The sequence below is a fragment of the Chenopodium quinoa genome, unplaced genomic scaffold (assembly GCF_001683475.1).
Source record: "Chenopodium quinoa cultivar QQ74 unplaced genomic scaffold, ASM168347v1, whole genome shotgun sequence".
In the NCBI taxonomy this organism is placed as follows: domain Eukaryota; kingdom Viridiplantae; phylum Streptophyta; class Magnoliopsida; order Caryophyllales; family Amaranthaceae; genus Chenopodium; species Chenopodium quinoa.
Genome location: NW_018744239.1, coordinates 8,381,387 through 8,400,449, shown reverse-complemented (window position 1 = coordinate 8,400,449; position 19,063 = coordinate 8,381,387). Strand labels below are relative to the sequence as shown.

The following is a 19,063-nucleotide window of genomic DNA, read 5'->3' as shown; positions in this document are numbered from 1 at the left end:
AACTCTGTGAAAGGAACTGTTACCTGCAAGTTATTCACAACCTCCAGAAACTTACCAAACTGCTTATCCCATTTAGTCTTCAAGTGTCGATTAGGGAATGGTAGTTTGATAACTGGTTTCTGTACATCTCCATCTTTGTCTTTAGTTGTACCCTGCAATGTATGATCAGAAGTATTAGCATTATCCTGGAGCCCTGCAGGGCTAGTAACAAAATCATTTGATATAATAGAATCAGGGTTAGCATTTTTTCTTAAAACAGGTTCATCATCCTTGGGCATAGGAGGCCCATCATAGTGTGAACCACCACTACTACAAAAATGGTCAAAGAAACCTCTATTAAGAGACCTGTTGGTTTACACAACAGGTCTCTTAAATATAAGAGACCTAATATTAGAGATAACAGGTCTCTTTTATGTGAAAAGGTCCAACACGTATTTGGGGAGATAAAAGGAAATAAATAAGAGACCTGTTGTCTTACTTAACAGGTCTCATATATATATATGGGCTCACCCCTCTCTTTTTTCTAATTTTTTTATTGAATAAGGCCCATTACTTCTACTCCTCATTTACACGGCTCTCTATCTCCTCATTTTCCCTTATATGCTCCTCTCCCTTTCACCTACCCTCATCATTTGCAAGTAGCTACGCCACATCGTCTCCTCTCAATTCCTATTTTTCTTTTTTCTCCTAGATCAAGAAAGTACGGCACATCCTCCACCTCAACGGCCACTGCAAGATCCTCCACTTCAACGGTGTCACTGCGGCATCCTCCACCTTAACAGCGTTGTTGCTGCATCCTATTTAACGCCGATGTTTCCTCATCCTTAATTGTTAATTTTGACCATAAAAATTCTAGATCTAGAGATTTTTACGATCAAATTGGGCAATTAAAGTGATAATTGAAGAGCTATAACAGGTATAATACCATTTTCTATTTTCTATTTTATATTTTTAATGGTTTTTAGGCGGTTGACAAGAAGTTTCTATCTGTCATGGTGGTTTTGAGTTTTAGACTGGGTAAGTGTTGTTTTAATGGGTGGCTAGGATTTTTTTTAAAAAAAATTGGGTGTGGTTTATACCGGGGTTGGGGGGGTGGTTTATACGGAGAGTGGGTGGTTTGTTCATACAGGGTTTATACGGGGGTTGGGGGTGATTGATTTATTCGGGCTTCGAGTGGTTTATACGGACTGGGGATTTCCGATTTTTTAATGGTGGTTGGGGTTTTTTTACGGTTGTTGTGCTAGGTTACGGTGGTGGTTGGGGTTCATATGGACTGGGGGTGGGTGGTTTATATGGGCAGGGGGTGGATTTTTTAAGACTGGTGGGGTTTTTACAATTCTTTTTCTAATTTTTTTTTTTTTTTTTTTTTTTTTTTTTTTTTTTTTTTACATTTGCATGTTAATTTTGGTATATTTTTTCTTGTTTAATTTTTCAGGTTAAAGTGAAAGGGTGTATGGGAAAAAAGAATAATTTTAATGTTGGTTTTGATGGATCAATTGATGATTTTTCTTGTTTATATTTTGGATGATAGAAATGATTTTGATATTGAAGAGTTGATTGATTTTGATGAAGGCTTCAAATGGGTTAGTGTTAATTTTTTATAACTGGTTTTCTTAATGGTGTACAGGACGATGAGCAATTCAAGAAACTCTCGATCAAGAAGTTGATGAATGGAGGGATAAAAAAAATCAACCAAAGGATCGTTGGTTGGATATATAATTAAACTGTTAGTTGTTGGTTATGGTTACTTGTAAATTATTTCATTGAGTTCTATACTTGTAAATTATTTCAATGAGCTCTATCCTTGTAAATTATTTCAATGAGTTCTACCCTTGTAAATTATTTCAATGAATTCATTAACTATTTCGTTTTATAATTTACAATTTTTTTGCCATTTTAGTTCTTTCAAAAAAATATTCAATTAATAAATATATCATTATCAAATTTTTATTTTAAAAACAATTAAGCTAAAAGAGACCTGTTATCTAGCATAACAGGTTTCTTTGATAAGGGTCAAAGAGACCTGTTATGTTAAATAACGGGTCTCTTTCCCTGCGTAATTGTAAGAGGCAATTCCATGGAAAGAGACATGTTGCCTTACTTAATAGGTCTCTTATTGATTACAAAGAAACTTGTTCAGCTGAACAGGTCTCTTTATCAAAGAGACCTGTGAGCTAGAGACCTCCTCTAAACAGGTCTCTTAGGCCATTTATGATAGGTCTCTTTGACCATTTTTGTAGTAGTGCACTCCTTAGAGTAATTGCATTTGCATAATCTGTAGGTTGTTGTGGTTGCGATGGTAGGGCTCCCTGCTGGTGAGTTTGTAAAGCAGAGGAAAGTTGTGCAATTTGATTGTTTATAATTTTATTATGAGCTAAGATCGAATCAATTTGTGCATCCCTACTCTGCATGTGCTTTTGCATACTAGCCAACATAGTTTTAATTTCTGACAATGCAGGGTCAATAGATGGAGGTGGAGTTTGTGGTTGGGTCCTTTGGTTGGGTGGTTGATAATATTTTTGTTGTGGTTGTTGTGGTTCTTGTTGTTGTGGTTGTTGTGGAGGTGGAGGGTTTTGAACATTTGTACTCCGGTAAGAAAGATTTGGATGGTTTCGGAGACCAGGATTATAAGTGTTGGAGTATGGGTTGTTTTGCCTATAGGTTTGGAAGGCATTAACTTGCTCCATGGAACTCCTACAAGCTTGTGCCCAATGACCTACAATTACACAATTTTCACAAAAAACATCGTTAGTATTATTGACAGCAGAAACATTAGTTAAAGAAGTAGGAATAGCAGTACTAATATTATCTAATTTTTGGCCAATAAAGGTTAATTGTGCTTGCACAAAGGATACTGAATCGACATTATGTTTCCCTTTGTTTGCAAAACCTATAGGATTCCCGTATTGGGAATTATGAATTGCCATCTCTTCGATAACTGTTCCTGCTAAGTCTTCTTGGAGATTCATAAATCTTCCATTGGCTGCTGAGTGAAGTATTGATCTAGATGTGTTCCTCCGCCCGTTGTAGAAGGCTTGGATTATCTGCCACTACGCCAAACCATGATGGGGACACTCTCTCTGCAAATCCTTGAACCTTTCCCAAGCTTCATATAGACTTTCATCAGCTTCTTGGGTAAATTCTGGATTGAACTCCTTAGTAAAGTTGTCCTCTCTGCAAGGTAATATTTATTATAGAAATACCAAGTGCAGTTCTATTCAAACCATTATACCACAATTTAGCTTTACCACATAAGGAAAAAGGAAAAAGAATCTCCCTCATTTGGTCCTGCGTAACCCCAGCTTGCCTAATAGTATTGCAATATTGGCAAAAATCCAAGATGTGAAGATTTGGATCTTCACCCTTAGCTCCGCTAAATTGCTTCCTCTCAATCATGGTGATAAACTGGGGTTAATCTCGAACTGTACTCCCTTGAGCTCGGGTGTAGGAGCAAGTTGTGGAAATCTGCCAGGGACGGCTGCGAATAATCGCTGAGCTTGCGAGGTGGTTGAGCCGTCACCTCTGATTCTAGTTCTGAATAGTCACTAGAATCAGATGGTGGTTCCAAAGGTATAATACCCTCAAAAGTAGCTCGTACCTGTCTAAAAAGGTTCTTCTGTCTATGAAAAGAACGTTCAATTTCAGGGTCAAACGGAATGTAACCTGTCTAAAACTCCTGGGCATAAACACATAACTAAACAAACAGATATGAGAAACTTCCCCAAAGATCTTGCGTTCTCTGAGACTAAAGAAAAAATAATCTAGACTACAATGATAATCAGAAATAAAAATAAAACCGTTTCCCCGGCAACGACGCCAAATTTTGACAGGTTCTAGTCGTATCACCTAATCAAAAGTAATTTCTAAGTCCTCTAACTAAAGTAGATAGGGAATTAGGGTCGAATCCACAGGGAAACAATGTTCTTTTATTCCTAATCAATTATTATAATCTAAATTATCAAGTAACCAATTTGTATTGTGGGAATTAAACTAACAATTAAACTAAGAAAATTAAATAAGGGAATAATCAATAATAAAAGGCCTAGGGTATAGGTTCACCAATAAATAATATTTCAGGTTAAAACATAACAATCAATCATCAATGCATAAATTAATCAGATTAAAAAGGGCTTTCGCTACGTATTATAATCACATAATTAATCTACCGGTATTAAATCGCATCTCTCGAATCTTGACTTAACCATTTATAGATTAACATGCCTATTGAAACTAAGCCTAAACATCAATTCTCATCTCTCAAATCTCAAATCAATATTGCATAATCATACAATTAAATCTGGCCAAATCTAATTGCATAGCATTAAATCAATTAATAGGAAATTAATCAAGCATTAACAACCAACAATAATAATTTACCCCTTCATACTATTTATGGATCCCCACAAACCCTAGAAATAAATCTACTCACTCGTAATCAAATCTAAGCTAAACAAAGTATTCAAACAAAACATAATTAACCAAAGCAATTAAATTACTGAAAATAAAAAGGAAAGAAATCGTTACCAATTTAAATGGAAAGGATGAATTGCATAAATCAAAGAATGTAAAGTGAACAAGAGTATCAAGAACAAAGCTTAAGAAAAAATCTGGAAATTAATTTAATGAAAAACGTAATCGTCGGTCTAAAAACGTGCTACCATTTTAGCAACCGAAAGTATTTATACTCAACTCCTAATACTAATTAAAGAAAAAGCTAAAACAAATTAAAATTCCTAATGTAAACACGCGCCTAGTCGGGCACGCCTTTTTCCTCACTAATGCTTTGCTCGCGCTCGATCGGGCGCGCGTCCGGGCAAAGCTCGCCCTTTACTATCTCTCTCGCCCGGTCGGGCGCGCCTTTGGACGAAGCCCTGCCTGATCGGGCGAGCTCCCGGGCAAAGGATTATTTCAACTCTTTTGGGCTAGTTTTCTTGGCCCAAAAAGATTTTATCCTTGGGTCTTGAATTACGGTCTAATGCCCGAGCTCTTCTTTTCTTCACCGAGCCCTTAATCACCGGGTTGATTTCTCTTACGCGGCCCTGGGCTTCGGAATATGATCATAGTAATGCGTTTCGCTCTAATGCTCGCGGTGGCTCAACTAAGTACGGGGAAAATGCTCCAAATCTGCAATTTCCTGTAAAATAATACCACAACTACGAAAACACTAGAAAACATATACTAGTAATAAAATTTGCTCTAAAGAGCCAAAAATACTCCTAACTATGACCAAGGGACGGGGATAAAATACTACATAAAATGAACATATCAATACTCTAGAAATGCACCGTTTCCAGAGTTTTATTGCTCATCCATGTTTCACTTTACGTGATTACAAGTTTAATAAATAGTCGACTCATTCAAGTAAACCATACATAATAATCATACATATAATTCACTTTTAATCTTATTTAGGAAAACGATGATTACAATCCCAAATTGACCTTTAATTCCATTAAATTCCAAAAGATCCAAATCAACCCACATAGCCATTTGGGCTTAATCCACCTTTACTCAACATACTAATAAGTCATACTTGTGTAATAAATAAAATAATAATAACCTAATGGAATAATTAATAAATTGATTTCACTTAAACCATTCAATTCCAATCCTTCAATAATTGAAATGTGGTTATCAAATCAATCCAATAAAAATATGCTTGTATCAACATTCCATACAAACAATTAATCCAATATAACCAACATGCTTGCATCCATATATAATTCCATACAAACATAAACAATTCGCCAAAAAATGTCTCATAAACATAAGCACATGCATTAATTCAATATTTAACCAAACGATTTCCATCCAATTGTTCTCTAAACATGAAACTAAGTTCTTTCCTTTTGGTACATAAACATGATACTACTTAAAACGAAGTAGACATGTACGTACCTCGTGTAAACAATTCTTTGTGCCACTTTTAACCAATTAAAAGTCTTCTAGTGAATAATCACTTCCTAGAAAACAACCAACAATCATAAATTAATACCCAAACTAATTTCCAACAATATAATTAGATTTAAAACACCTTAAAACTTCCTTTAAAATATGTTTTTATGCTTAATTAATCATTAGAAATTCAATAGGAACAAAAGCCCCAATTTAATTGCTCATAAGAACCTTACATTCAATAAATTAAAACCCTAGGTTCATAAATTATAAAATCTAAAAATTATACCAACATTAATAATATGAAAATATGAATCTAACCAACCAAAATATAATTTTTCATACTAATAAAACTAATTTCAAACAATTAAAACCGAAACCCAAAATTAATTACATAAACAATAAGCAAATAAAAAGAAAACAAGGGGAAAGAAGAAGAGGTAGGTGGCTACCGGCTGCATTGGCAGCGGCGCCGGTGGTCAGGCGACGGCGACAGCAGGGAGGCGCGCCGGTGGTGGCTAGGCGACAGTTGTTGGGCGGTATAAAGGGCAGCAATGTGAGAAATGTCTCGCGTGAAGAAGGGATAAAGAAAAAGGAAAAAGAAAAAGATAGGAAAGAAAAATAAAACGGAAAAGAAAATAATAATAACCTTTTTGTGTGGGGAAAAATTTGAGGATTCATGGGGTATTTATAGGAGAGAGAGTGCTCTTTATTATGTGCAACAAATTTTTTTCTTTCCTCTTTAAGTAAATTTTAAAGAGTAAAAAGACCACCTTACCCTTACTTTTTTTTTATTTTTTTTTAACTATGTTTAACATCTTTTAATTACACTTACTTACCAACTAATTACCACCTTACCCCAGCCACTTTCGCCGCCCCTACCACCAGCCCAGATGAGCCCAGAGCACCAGCACCACCGCGACAAGACCCCAAATCGTCGCGCAATTCTCTGGTCATCCCCTACCCCTTTTCCGTCGCCGCTAATCCACCACAACCAATAATCTGAGCTCGTGAATTTCAGTGGTTTGAGTTTGTGGGTTTCGTGTGGTGGATTTTGATTCCAAAACTGGGTTTCGTGGTGGGTTTGGTGGGTTAGGTGGTGGGTTTCGGTGGTGGGTTTCGGTGGTGGTTTCGTGGGGGTTGCGTAAGTGGGGTTGGGTGTTGGTGGTTTGTGGGGTGGTGGTTTTGATGGTTTGGTTTGTGGGGTGGTGGGTTCATTGGGGTTGCGTAAGTGGGGTTGGGTGTTGGTGGTTCGTTGGGTGGCGGTTTCGGTGGTTTGGTTTGTGGGGTGGTGGGTTTTGGTGGTGGTTTCATGGGGTTGCGTAAGTGGGGTTGGGTGTTGGTGGTTAGTGGGGTGGCGCGGTGGTTCTGCATCCGTAAGTGGTAGTTCTCCAATGATTAATTGTGTGTTTTATTTTAATTTGGTTTGATTATCTCTTCTCTCTCCTCTTACTTTTCAATAATCTTGTTTAAGAAGTTTTGCCTAATAACGTGCAAAATGTATTTTCATTTTTTTATCTCTCCTCTCCTTGGTTTTTACTATTTTTTATTTTCATTTGTTGCAGACTTGCAGATTAAGATTTTTGATACGAAATCTTTATGTCCTTGCCTTCTTGTTTCATCGAGATTATAGCTTCTGAATAATTATTTTAGTAGTAATCAGCCAAAATGGAAGAAATCCATTGAAGAATCTGCGAATTATCAACTGGGTCGAAGAAGTTTTTCGGAAAATCTATCTTTAAGTTCATCGTTAAGCCAATTAATCGTCTGCAACGAGCGATGTCAAGCAAAAAGATGTAAAAAAGAAATTTGTTGGGAAATACTTTGAAGAATTTCCAGAATTTCAGTCGATTAAGCTCCTCTGCCATGGCGGCGAAATCGAGATCAACAAGAACATTCCATTGTTAAAATTGGAAGCTGAATTTGGGAAAGAGATGGAGATGTGCGCCATACTAAAGCCAATGATGGGCTTTGCACTTGATGACCAGCATTAGCCCAATTGGTCTGTATCACCTCTTCCAAACTTCACTGTTAATAATCGAATTTTAATTTCACAACCTAGCGTTAATTTATTTCAATGTAGTTTTTATTTTTATTTTTTTTATTTATTATTATTGAAATGTTAATTTAATTAGTTTATACCAATGCCTGAATATAGGTTTAATTTAATTTTGCTATTCCATATTCTTAATCGAAAATAGGCCGCCTGCAAGGAGAGAAAGCTCTCAAGCTTCTTTGATGGAGGAAAAATATACTTGCAATTTAAATTATTTTTTTTTCAGTACCTTCACTTATTGTTGTCAGACAAATTAATCTTTTTTTTATAGCTTACTTTTACCTGTTGTACAAGGCGGATTTGGTGAACTGTTAAACATCGTCCGCAAATTTCTGCATAAAGCCCACAAAAATTAGATGGATTGACACTTTTACCCTTATTTGTTTTTTAAAAAAAAAAAACTCATCTTCTCTCTCCTCTCACTTCTCTTAAAAAAAAATTCAAACTACGACAATGTCGAGGCGACAAGACAAGGAATTGGCGGCGGCAGAGGTGGAGGAAAGGCGGTCACACAGTGGCAAGGTAATTTTTTTTTAAAAATTAAAAAAAAAACGCAAATAGGGCGGGGCGTCTCACCGGGACGTCGTGGCCACGGTGGGGGCGTCAGGTCGAGACGCCAAGGTCGCCGCTGTGGGGCTGGCATCTAGCTAGGACGCCCCTCCCTTTTTTTTTTTTTTAATTTTTTTTCCTTTTTTTTGGTCTATGTGTATAATTTTTTTTTCAGTTTTCGGTATTTTTTTTTTCAATTTTTTGTATATTTTTAATTTTTTTTTTCAAATTTGTTGTATTTTTTTTTATGTTTATATTTCCTTTTCTATTATTTGTATATTTTTTGTTTATTTTTTTATATTTTTTTTCAATTTTGTTGTATTTATTTGTTTTTTTTTTTGTAATTTTTTTTATGTTTATGTTTATTTTGTATGTTTTGGTAATTTTTTTTTCTTTTTTTTTTTGGTTTTTATTTTTTTTGTAGTGTTTTGTTATTTTTTTATGTCAATGTGTTAGTATTTTTTTTTGTTTATTTGATATTTTTTTTGGTTAGCTTTTTTTAATTTTTTTTTTATGTTTATATCCACGTCTTGGCCGTACACATGACGATAAACATCTCGGTTTGAGGCAATTTCACAGTACATCAACTGAAATGCGTAGTTGTCTTCACCGCCCTGAAATGCCACGACCCGGAATCTGCAGTTACCATTTGCAATCACATCATTCCACCCGTCCAAGTATTCCATGATGATGTTAGGAATCCTGTCCTTGTAGGGAAACTGATCAATATCTACTCTTCGTGTTGAACATATCAATAAACACAATTAACAAGTCAGCAGTAAACTCAACAAACATTCTAAAAAGTAAATTAAAGTAAAGTACTATACCGGTTTCGGGCATGTTCACCGACGAAGAAGATTGGCTACGACTGGATGATGATGAACGATCACGGCCACGACCACGAACACGAACACGAATGTACTCAAACGCAATCCTGTTCCGCCGTTGTCGACCTCTAGGTCGCTCGACCCCTTCAGGTTCCTCGTGATCCAAGCAAGACGTGTTGAATATGTCATGAAGTACGTGGGTAGCATCACGAATGATTGAAGGGTGACTGGTGGACACTCGGTCAAACATCAAATGAAACTGCTCCAACTCCTCCTGTTCACGGTCGACCGTCTGTGGAGCAGCATGCTCTCCAATAACGAGCGTTCGCCTGAATGGATGAACATGATCAACATGTAACGACGCCTTATCTTGGGTAATTACGCGGTGAATGATGCATGCACAAGGTAATCCATGAGTCACTGATATAGCACATCCGCACCGAATAACCACTTCATCACCCAACTCCTTCATCCTGTTGTGCTCACTCAGAATCAACCCCAAGCAGTAGTGTGACACACGATCATGGAGAATCTTAGATATGAAATGGCAATACATCATACCATGTCGCCGTCTAGAGTCCTCGAGAGAGTTCTTGATGTCGTTCTTCTGAGTATCAATAGCCTTATTTATTCTCTCGAACAATGTATCCAGAATAGAGGTGGAAGAATCAGTCCAATCCTTCAAAGCTCTATGAGCGCGCTCAAATCTACATGTTGTAGTGTTTCCAAAATGAAGAACTTGGCTTGTCCAATATTTGACAAACTTTTCCCTGTGAGGTATTCACTGTTGCATCACATAGTTTACCAGTGTCGGACACCATTGGTACGCATCCCTAAAGTTATCCAAGGCTCGATCGTACTCTGCCTTTGTGGTAGCTTGCAGGATCTTCCGCTATTTACCATTTACCAATCTTTTTGCTGAATCTAAATTCTTGTTGAAAAGGTTGTAGGCTTTGACTTTCACACAGTTGTTGATGTGCCATGTGCACAGTAAATGCTTCGATTTTGGAAACATCTCCGCCATAGGGGCAAAGAGACCTCCCTCACAATCACTGACGATGGCTGAACATTAGGGCCGATGTAGTTTCTCAACTTCTCCAACACCCAATAATAACTCGCAGCCATCTCATCCTTGATGACTGCATAACCAATCAGAAAGTTCTGGTTCGTTGGAGCCATCCCAATGATCTCAACAAGTGGGAACTTGTACTTGTTTGTCTTGTATGTTGAATCAATCAAAATCACAGATGGCCAAGACTTGATCATATCAGCACAATCAGGATGCACAAGGAATAAATGAGTCACCTCCGATGTCTCTTCATCAGAATTAAACCAGAATAGGTAACCACGTGCTTGTGCCTGGTGTAGAAGCTGTTGAATAGGGTTCCTTCCCTCTGACCGTTCAAACCTCTTCTGTCTGACGCCGTAGATGTGTCTTCGGTTTGGCTGGTCTTTAGGAAATTTCTCTAACACAGATGCTAATATTTTAGCAGGCTTCACTTAAGCATCACTCATTTATTTGACAACTAGTTTTGCAGCTGGACTTAGGCCGCTTAACTGTCGATGACCCACTTCATATACTATCATCTCATGGTTGTGATACCCCCATTTAGAGTAACCCTTCACTTCCCAACCGTCACGACTTTGGTGTTGCCGAACCTTTACTTTGAACTCACACCCACAACCTTTCCGCTTTGTATCAAACTGAATCGCTGTACTGAAATTTCGTTCCTCCCTTTTGCAATAACGGTCGCATCTCAAAATGCGATCCATTTTACCATCCCGTTGAGATTTATAAGATGCTACTACTAAATAAAAACCAGATCTAATTGCAACCTGTTTTGCCCAATCAATCGCTTGTTGAGCATCTTCGAAGGGACCATCATGTATAAAAATCCCACAACAATTAAATACACAAAATTAACACATAAGTAATTTCTAAATTTTTTATTTGTAAATTTCATTTCTCTATTTAACGCATAATACATTTAATTTCTAAATTTACACATAATTAACACAAAATTAACAAATAATTATGTATAAAAGTATTCGTACACATACAAAATTAACACATAATTATGTATAAAAGTATTCATACAAATACAAAATTAAAACATAATTTTATTTTTTTATTGAAATTATTAACACATTTAATTTACACATACAAAATTAAAACATAATTTTATTAACACATATTTAAAACATAATTTCAAATCAAAACATAATTTTATGTTTTTTTGAAATTATTAACACATATTTAATTTCAAATTTATCAAAGTTAAAAAACCACAAAAAAAACAAATACTTTAAATAATATTTTAAAAAACAAATTCGAAATGTGGCGGTGGCGCTTGGTCGGGACGCCGCTATCGTGGTGATGGTGCCTGGCCAGGACGCCACTACCATGGTGGCGACGTCCTGGCCATCCGGCCTGACGCCGGCCACCATTTCGTAACTTCCAACTACAAGGTACCTCGCTTTCCGGCGACGATGACGGCTCTCCGGTGTCCCTCGGCTCTCCGGCATCCCTCGGTGATCCAGCCCGGCTCGACATTTTTTGAGAGAGAGAACTACGTTTTCGGTAAAAATTAAAAAAAGGGCAAAAGTGTCAAAGTAAAAATAATTGTGGGCTTTAGGTAGAAATTTGTGGGCAATGTTTAACAAATCCCATTATAAGTTTCGGTATCTTATTTGCAACTTTATAAACATTTAGTACCTTATCTGCAACTTCTTGTAAACTTTAGTATCTTGTATTTGTAATAACTCAATAATCATGTGTATGATGTACACTTATTATTCTAACAAGAAAAGGGTTAAACGTCGTCGCTAGCCAACTTTTATACCAATATGTCACAAGGGTGCCAACTTTTATACCAATATGGCTAATTGACCCACTGATCTTAATGATAAATATATTTTTAATCAATTGGCAATTTTGTAAATAAAGGGAACAATAGCATCATACACATCAAATTGATGGTGCTGACGTTTATTGCTTAACTGTATATGTTGTAGAGATGGACATTCCAGAGACACCATTGGAGCTTCCTCCACCATTCTTAGGGCCTGTTCTGTTGAGCTTAATTTCAGTTCAGTTCTGTTTAGCTTAGTTCAGTTCAGTTCAGTTCCTAATTTCCTTCTCTCATAAACAATTCATTTCAGCTCTATTCAGTTCAATTTAGTTTAGTTCAGTTCAGTTGTTTTCAGTAAATCGAAACATACCCTTAGTCATTCTTTTACTTGTAAATAAAATCATCAAAAATGTTAGATGCTTATATATTCAAATGTGCTATTCATTTTTTTCTGTAAAGTCATTAAATTAGAAAATAAAACAAGTTGAAATAGAGTCATGTCTTTTAGTATTGATATCCAACCATTAAAGATCTACAAACCGGCAAATACCTAGTAGATTATAAAGCTGGGTTAAGTATAACATTGAGGGTCTAAGTTTGTGTGTATTTCACCTTTTGAGACCTGTATATTTTTTTTCTTTTCACTTTTTGGGACTTAGAATTAAAAAATTGGCCTATTAACCAGATAGTAACCTACCTTTCAATTAATAACTTGTCAATTTCCAAAAACTTAGGTCCTTTAGTTAACTCTTTAAAATATTTAGGAACATTGAAATGAAATAAATTTTTTACATGGTTGAAACTCAATTTTAGATTAACTCAGCTTTATAATCTACTAGGTTAACTAAATAAATGTTTACTATGTCTATTGTAGCATAACTTTGTAGCATAATTAGTTAATTACTGTCATCGTATTTTATATCTTATCATAACATTTACAAAGTGCCTTGTGCATGCAATTAGTCCCTTGGCAGGTTAAGTAGAAATTAGATCCACTTGAATATTCCTTAGACTATGTCCAATTTTTAATTTGCAAATGGATCAAATGTAGTAACATGGATTAGTGAAATTGCAGTTAGCCCCTTTCAATCCTTGAAATGAACTAAAATTTTCACATATAGTTGATGTTTCGGGGTTTTTTGATGTGTCCTGTGGAGAGTTACAATTCCTAGTATGTGCAGTCCGACATTTGTACCTGCAAAATTACGGAGACTCCGGCTGGGGGGTGGAGTTTCGCCTCCGATGATTAAGTTAGAATACGTCTAATGTAATAAATGCGGAACAGTAAATACTTCTCGCTCATTGGGAGAATTCTGCAATTATTTATTGCTCGGGGTTTGTGTTTCGATTTTTTTGTATATATCCCATAAATGTGGTCTCCCCCACTATTTATAGTGGGGAACTTTATTTCCCTGTGTTAGGGTTCAATGGACACGTGTCACAAAGAAATTGGAGCCTTTGTTGACCACTAAGGGGATGACACGTGTCAGGGGCCTATTGGGCCACGTGTCTAGGGTGATTTTTACCCTAAACATCTGCCCCTCACAGGTGGGACGTGGCATTGCCACGTGTCACCTGTGACAGGCGTCAGACGCTTGGGTAAGTGACGGTTGGTCTACTTTCCCGCTCTTCTCCTTTTTTTTTTTTTTGAATTTCGAATTTTGAATTCCAAGTCAGAAGGCGTCTATTCACCTTCTGCTATTTTCCTATAAAATAGGGAACGAACCTTCTTTCTTCAACACTTTACATAATTTTTCAAAAAATTTCTTGAGAGCTCTGACCCCGGCTGACTCTTATTTCCAAGAAATTCTCTGCATCCGGCTACTGAAAATCAATCGCATCCGGCTACCGGCTGGGCATCTCCTGGATCATCTTACCAAGGTACCGGATGACCCCTTTTTCTCTTTTATGCTTTGTAAATAACAACCGGTAAAACACCGCCTGGGGAACTTTATAGCAATGGTTTTTCAAAACAAAACCAACCGGTAAGGTACTGGCTGGGGTCCCTTCAGGTTTTTTTTTCCAAGTGATTCACTATACCCTCAGCCGGGGAAATTTCGCCTGAATAATCTTGCATCTCAATTGCTTACTTTACCCTCAGCCAGTTATGCACCGCCTGGGGTATAACTAGACAATTTAAAATTCCCTTCCATAGACCCCCATCCGGTTTTGCACCGTCTGGGATACCTCTGAACAATTTATAACTGCCTTTTGAATAGATACACAGCCGGGTGTAGACCGCTTAGGGTATTTGAGCAGTTTTTTCTATTTTTCTTCATAGACCCTCATCCGGTTGTTGACCGCCTGGGGTATTTGAGAACAATTTTCTATTTTCTTTTTGTAGACCCTCATCCGGTTGTAGACCGCCTGGGGTATTTGAGAATAATTTGCTATTTTCTTTTTGTAGACCCTCATTCGGTTGTAGACCGCCTGGGGCACTTCTGAAATCATCCACTTGATGCCGTCTGGGGTATCTTGGAGTGGACTTCTCAAATTGCCTCTTATCTTTCTAAACAACCACAGGCGGTTAATTTCGTCTGTGGTATTTTGAGTGAGTTTATAGAAAACCGGCTGATTTTTATTTTGTTTTTTTTTTCAGCTTTAAACACATCCGGGTTCTATTGTTTGAGGCATCTTCAAGCCACTTTTTTCAATTACGGTTGTCTTCATCAACTAAAAGGTACAACTTTCATTTTGGTTGTTCTTTAAACTTCCCATTTCCCGGTTGTGCAGTTTGTATAGAGTAAATGGGGTCTTTCAAAACACACACAGCACAGCCTATGCCTATGGTCAGTTGGTCACCTGAGACGGCTGAGTCTAGGATTGGGGATGCCATCTGGGGGTATTTGGATCACCCTTCATCTACCTCGAATCCGATCGTCTCTGTTCATGTACAGGACAGAATGGCTCGGACCAGATGGACGGCAACAGATCCCGACTATAAGTCTGATGACGCAGCCGCCGACCCGGCTATACCCTTAAACGAAGACTAGGCCGAAGTGCCGTCTGACAGAACATTGCATGATGCGCCGAGTGCCCCTAGTACCCCGGATGACAACATCCTTTATGATTCTGACTCAGCCGACGAGGAAACCGGCGAAGAGTCCAGCTTTGAGTCTTCAGAGGCAAGTGCTCCCATTGATGAGGAAGCCTATAAGTGGCCGCCTGCAAGAAACCCAACCGAGTTCAGCATGACCGCCAGGTATGTGGTCACTCTAAATGCCACATTCCCGGCTTTTTTGGAGAAGAAGCCGGTTGGGGAAGGATGGGAAATAGTAGTACCGCCTGTAGAGGCAATTGTTGTCTGGGAAGACAACATTGAACATGTCGACAACTACTTCAACTGCTATGAGGCGGCATTCAAAGCCGGCCTCCGGTTCCCCCTCCACCATTGCATTAAAGCTATTTTACGGGGGTATGGTCTGGGTGTTTGGCAGTTGACCCCCAACTCATGGGTCAACATTCTTGGATATATTGTCGCCTGCGAGATGCAGGAGGTTAAGCCCAGCTGGGAAGCTTTCGCACATATGCACTATCTGAGCCGGGCGCCGGGTGGATTGAATGCTTGGTATACTCTAACCACGCACCCGGAATACATGATGACTATGGACAAACCGTCCAAATGGAGTAGTTGGAAGAGAAAATTTTACGCCGTTTCTTCACCAACTTCCCAACTAAACTGCCGGCTGCGTAGATATAATAAGAACCCGGCTTTGCTCGGGAAGAAGTGTGCTCTCCCAAGAGTGCCGAGTGAGGCATGGGATCAGATCATGGAGAAGGGTCTCTTTAAAAAGACGACCCTCCGCCTGGATGATGGGAGCGAGATTATAGTTCCCCTATTCTAGGTGCCCCACCCAGACTGGTTCATGGATGAGGCGTTTCTTTCCGCCTGTAACCTTAGCACCATGTTCACTAAGAGTAGGTTTTTTGAATTAACCGGCCTCTGCCGCTTGATATGGCTAACTTGTACTGTATTTAAATAACATCTTTTGTTTTTGCAGAAGTAGCTATGGAGAAGCTACCCAAAGAGAAAACTCCGGCTACATCAGCTGCTCAGCTCCGGAAGGAGCAAATTGAAAATAAGAAGTCGCAACTGGCGGCTAAGGATGGAGGGGTAACATATTTCTCAAACCTTTTTTTGCCGGCTGTACCACTTGTATGTAAACTGGCCACTAACCGGCTGTTTTTTGTACGTTTTCAGGCAGGGAACAAGACGGTTACGTGCTCCTTGTCCAAAATGGTGAAAAGACCGGTAGGGGAGCTACCTTTGCCAGCTGCAAAGGTGCCAAGAATGCCGGCTCTTGCACCGGCTGCTGGTGCCCCTGGTAAACCGCCTGCGGGAGACAGGCCTACTTCATGTCAATCACCGCCTGCACCTTATTTGGATTGGCTTCTATGCCCCTTTGATCAATCAGAAATCCGAGAAACTTCCAAGACTCAACACCGAAGACACACTTTTTGGGGTTAAGCATAACCTTATGCCGCCTGAGGGTGGTGAAGGTTTCTCGGAGGTCAGCTAGATGATCCGCCTGCAATTTGGACTTGACTATCATGTCATCAATATATGCTTCTACATTCCTCCCGATCTGATTGGAGAAGACCGTGTTTATCATTCGTTGGAAGGTAGCAGGCGCATTTTTCAACCCAAACGACATTACCGTGTAACAATATAACACCTGATTAGTGACGAATGCCGTCTTTTCCTGATCCTTCTTCCAAAGGGGAATCTGATGGAAACCTGAATAGGCATCCATGAAGCTCATCAGAGCATGACCGGCTATAGAATCGACCAAATTGTCTATCTTTAGAAGCGGTTAACTGTCCTTTGGACATGCTCTGTTCAAATATGTGTAATCTACACACATCCGCTAGGTTCCATTCGGCTTTTTCACAAGGACAACATTTGCTACCCAATCCGGGTAGTAGCATTGCCGAATGAACTCGGCATCCAGTAGCTTCTTGACCTCGGCGGCTGCCGCCTGAGATTTTTCGTCACCGTGGTTCCTCTTCTTTTGCCTAACCGGCTTCTTTTTTGGATCCACGTCAAGTTTGTGGACAACTAGATCCAGACTGACGCCCGGCATCTCTTCCACTTCAAATGCAAAGAGATCCTTAAATTCTCTTATCAGTAGGAGCAAGTCTACTCCCAACCTTTCAAAAGCAACCGTCCCAACTTTGACAGTTCTATCCGGGCGGCTTTCATCTAAGACGATATCTATACTCTCGCCTGCCGGATGGGGTCGGAGGTTGTCTGACCTCTCCCCGGACAGTGATTTCTATAGCTTTTCTTTCCCTGCGGGTGCCATTTGGTCCGCCTTTCTCTTTTTACCGGCTGCCCTTGGAGCCGGTGCTTGTTGCTCAGAGACGTCGAGTTCTACAATTTCCTCACTCTGACCGTCTGCGACCATTGTTGATTTAACGTCTGAGAGGTAATACTCTCTTGCCGTCTTTTGGTCCCCACTTAAGGAACCGATTGTGCCATCATCCTTCTCAAATTTTATCAACATGAGAGACGGTATGATGACCGCTTTGGAAACATTAAGGGTTGGACGTCCCAAGATCAAATTGTAGGCCGTCAGTTCCTCAACAACAAGGAATTTGACGACCATGTGACGTCCGCTCCCCTTTTCACCCAGCTGGATGGGTTGGTCAACCCTACCAACCGGATGTACTACTCCTCCCCCAAAACCAACTAAAGGGTGAGGAGCTTGATGCATGTTTCCAGGATTGTACTTGAGTTTTTTCAAGCACTGATAGCCTATGAGATCAGACAAGCTCCTGGTATCTATGAGGATCCGGCCTACTCGCTGATTAGCTATCTTACATTCAATGACTATGGGATCATCATGAGGCCGCCTGACCTGGCCCTGATCTTTTTCAGGGATGAGAACCTCTGGGAAGGTGTGTTTAGACGACTGACCCTCATCAACTAAGTTAATCAGCCTCCCAATATTGTCCTTGGCTCCCCGGATGGTAGGACCCCCACCAGCGAAACCGCCTACTATGGTGAAGATTGTTTCTTCATCCGTGTCAGAATGACCAGCCGGCGTTTTTGACGGCTGTCCTTTGATCTGCCTAGGGGAATCCCTGGACTTGGGCATGTAAGATTTCAGTGCCCCCTCATCAGCTAAGCGGTCAAACAACCGCCTGAGACTGAAGCAACCCTCCGTATCATGACCAACATCCTCATGAAAGTGGCAATATTTACTTTTGTCCCGGCTGCTGACGGGACTCTTCATTGCTGCCGGCTTCTCGAGTTTCAACCAGTCTCTTACTTCCTTTAGAATGGAGGTGCAGTCCTTTGTAAATTCATACTTCGGAACGTATGGGTCTGATCTCCTTCCTTTTTTCTGGGACGGCTGACCAGCAGGTTCTGCCGCCCATACTTATTTCCTTTTCCTTTCTTCCTTCTTTGCCGGCTGAGTAGGCCTGCTCTCTCTCTTATCAGCTTTCTTGTACTCTGATGGAATTTTTACAGCACAAAGTTCCATCGCCTGTATATAGGCCTCCGCTTCCATCAAGGCCTCGTGGAGAGTGGAAACCCTATTTCTGACCAGATCAAACTTAAAAGTAGACCCGTCTTTCAGACCCCTAAAGAAGTCTGTGTAGGCAACATCATCAGACAACCCCTGAATCTGGATTCTCATCAGATTGAACCGCCTGACATAAGACCTTAGTCCTTCCTTCTCTCCCTGCTGTATTGCCCCTAAATCAAGGGTCGTCTTTTTGGCAGGAATGTTCATGGAAAAGTTTGAAGTTAACCAGTAAGCCAACGTTCTAAAATTGTTGATACATCCGGCTGGAAAATTGCCAAACCACCGCTGGGTAATGCCCTTCAAAGTAGCCGGGAAGCATATGCACCAGGAGGTGTCCTCCAAACCCTG

General features: G+C 39.4%; 1 protein-coding gene across 1 annotated transcript; it reads right to left on the bottom strand.

The window, feature by feature from the left end:
- Positions 1-17,455: 17,455 nt before the first annotated feature.
- On the bottom strand, positions 17,456-18,418 carry LOC110694355. The gene has a single exon (XM_021871528.1). The coding sequence runs from the start codon at positions 18,416-18,418 to the stop codon at positions 17,456-17,458; it is 963 nt and encodes a 320-aa protein (XP_021727220.1).
- Positions 18,419-19,063: the final 645 nt, after the last annotated feature.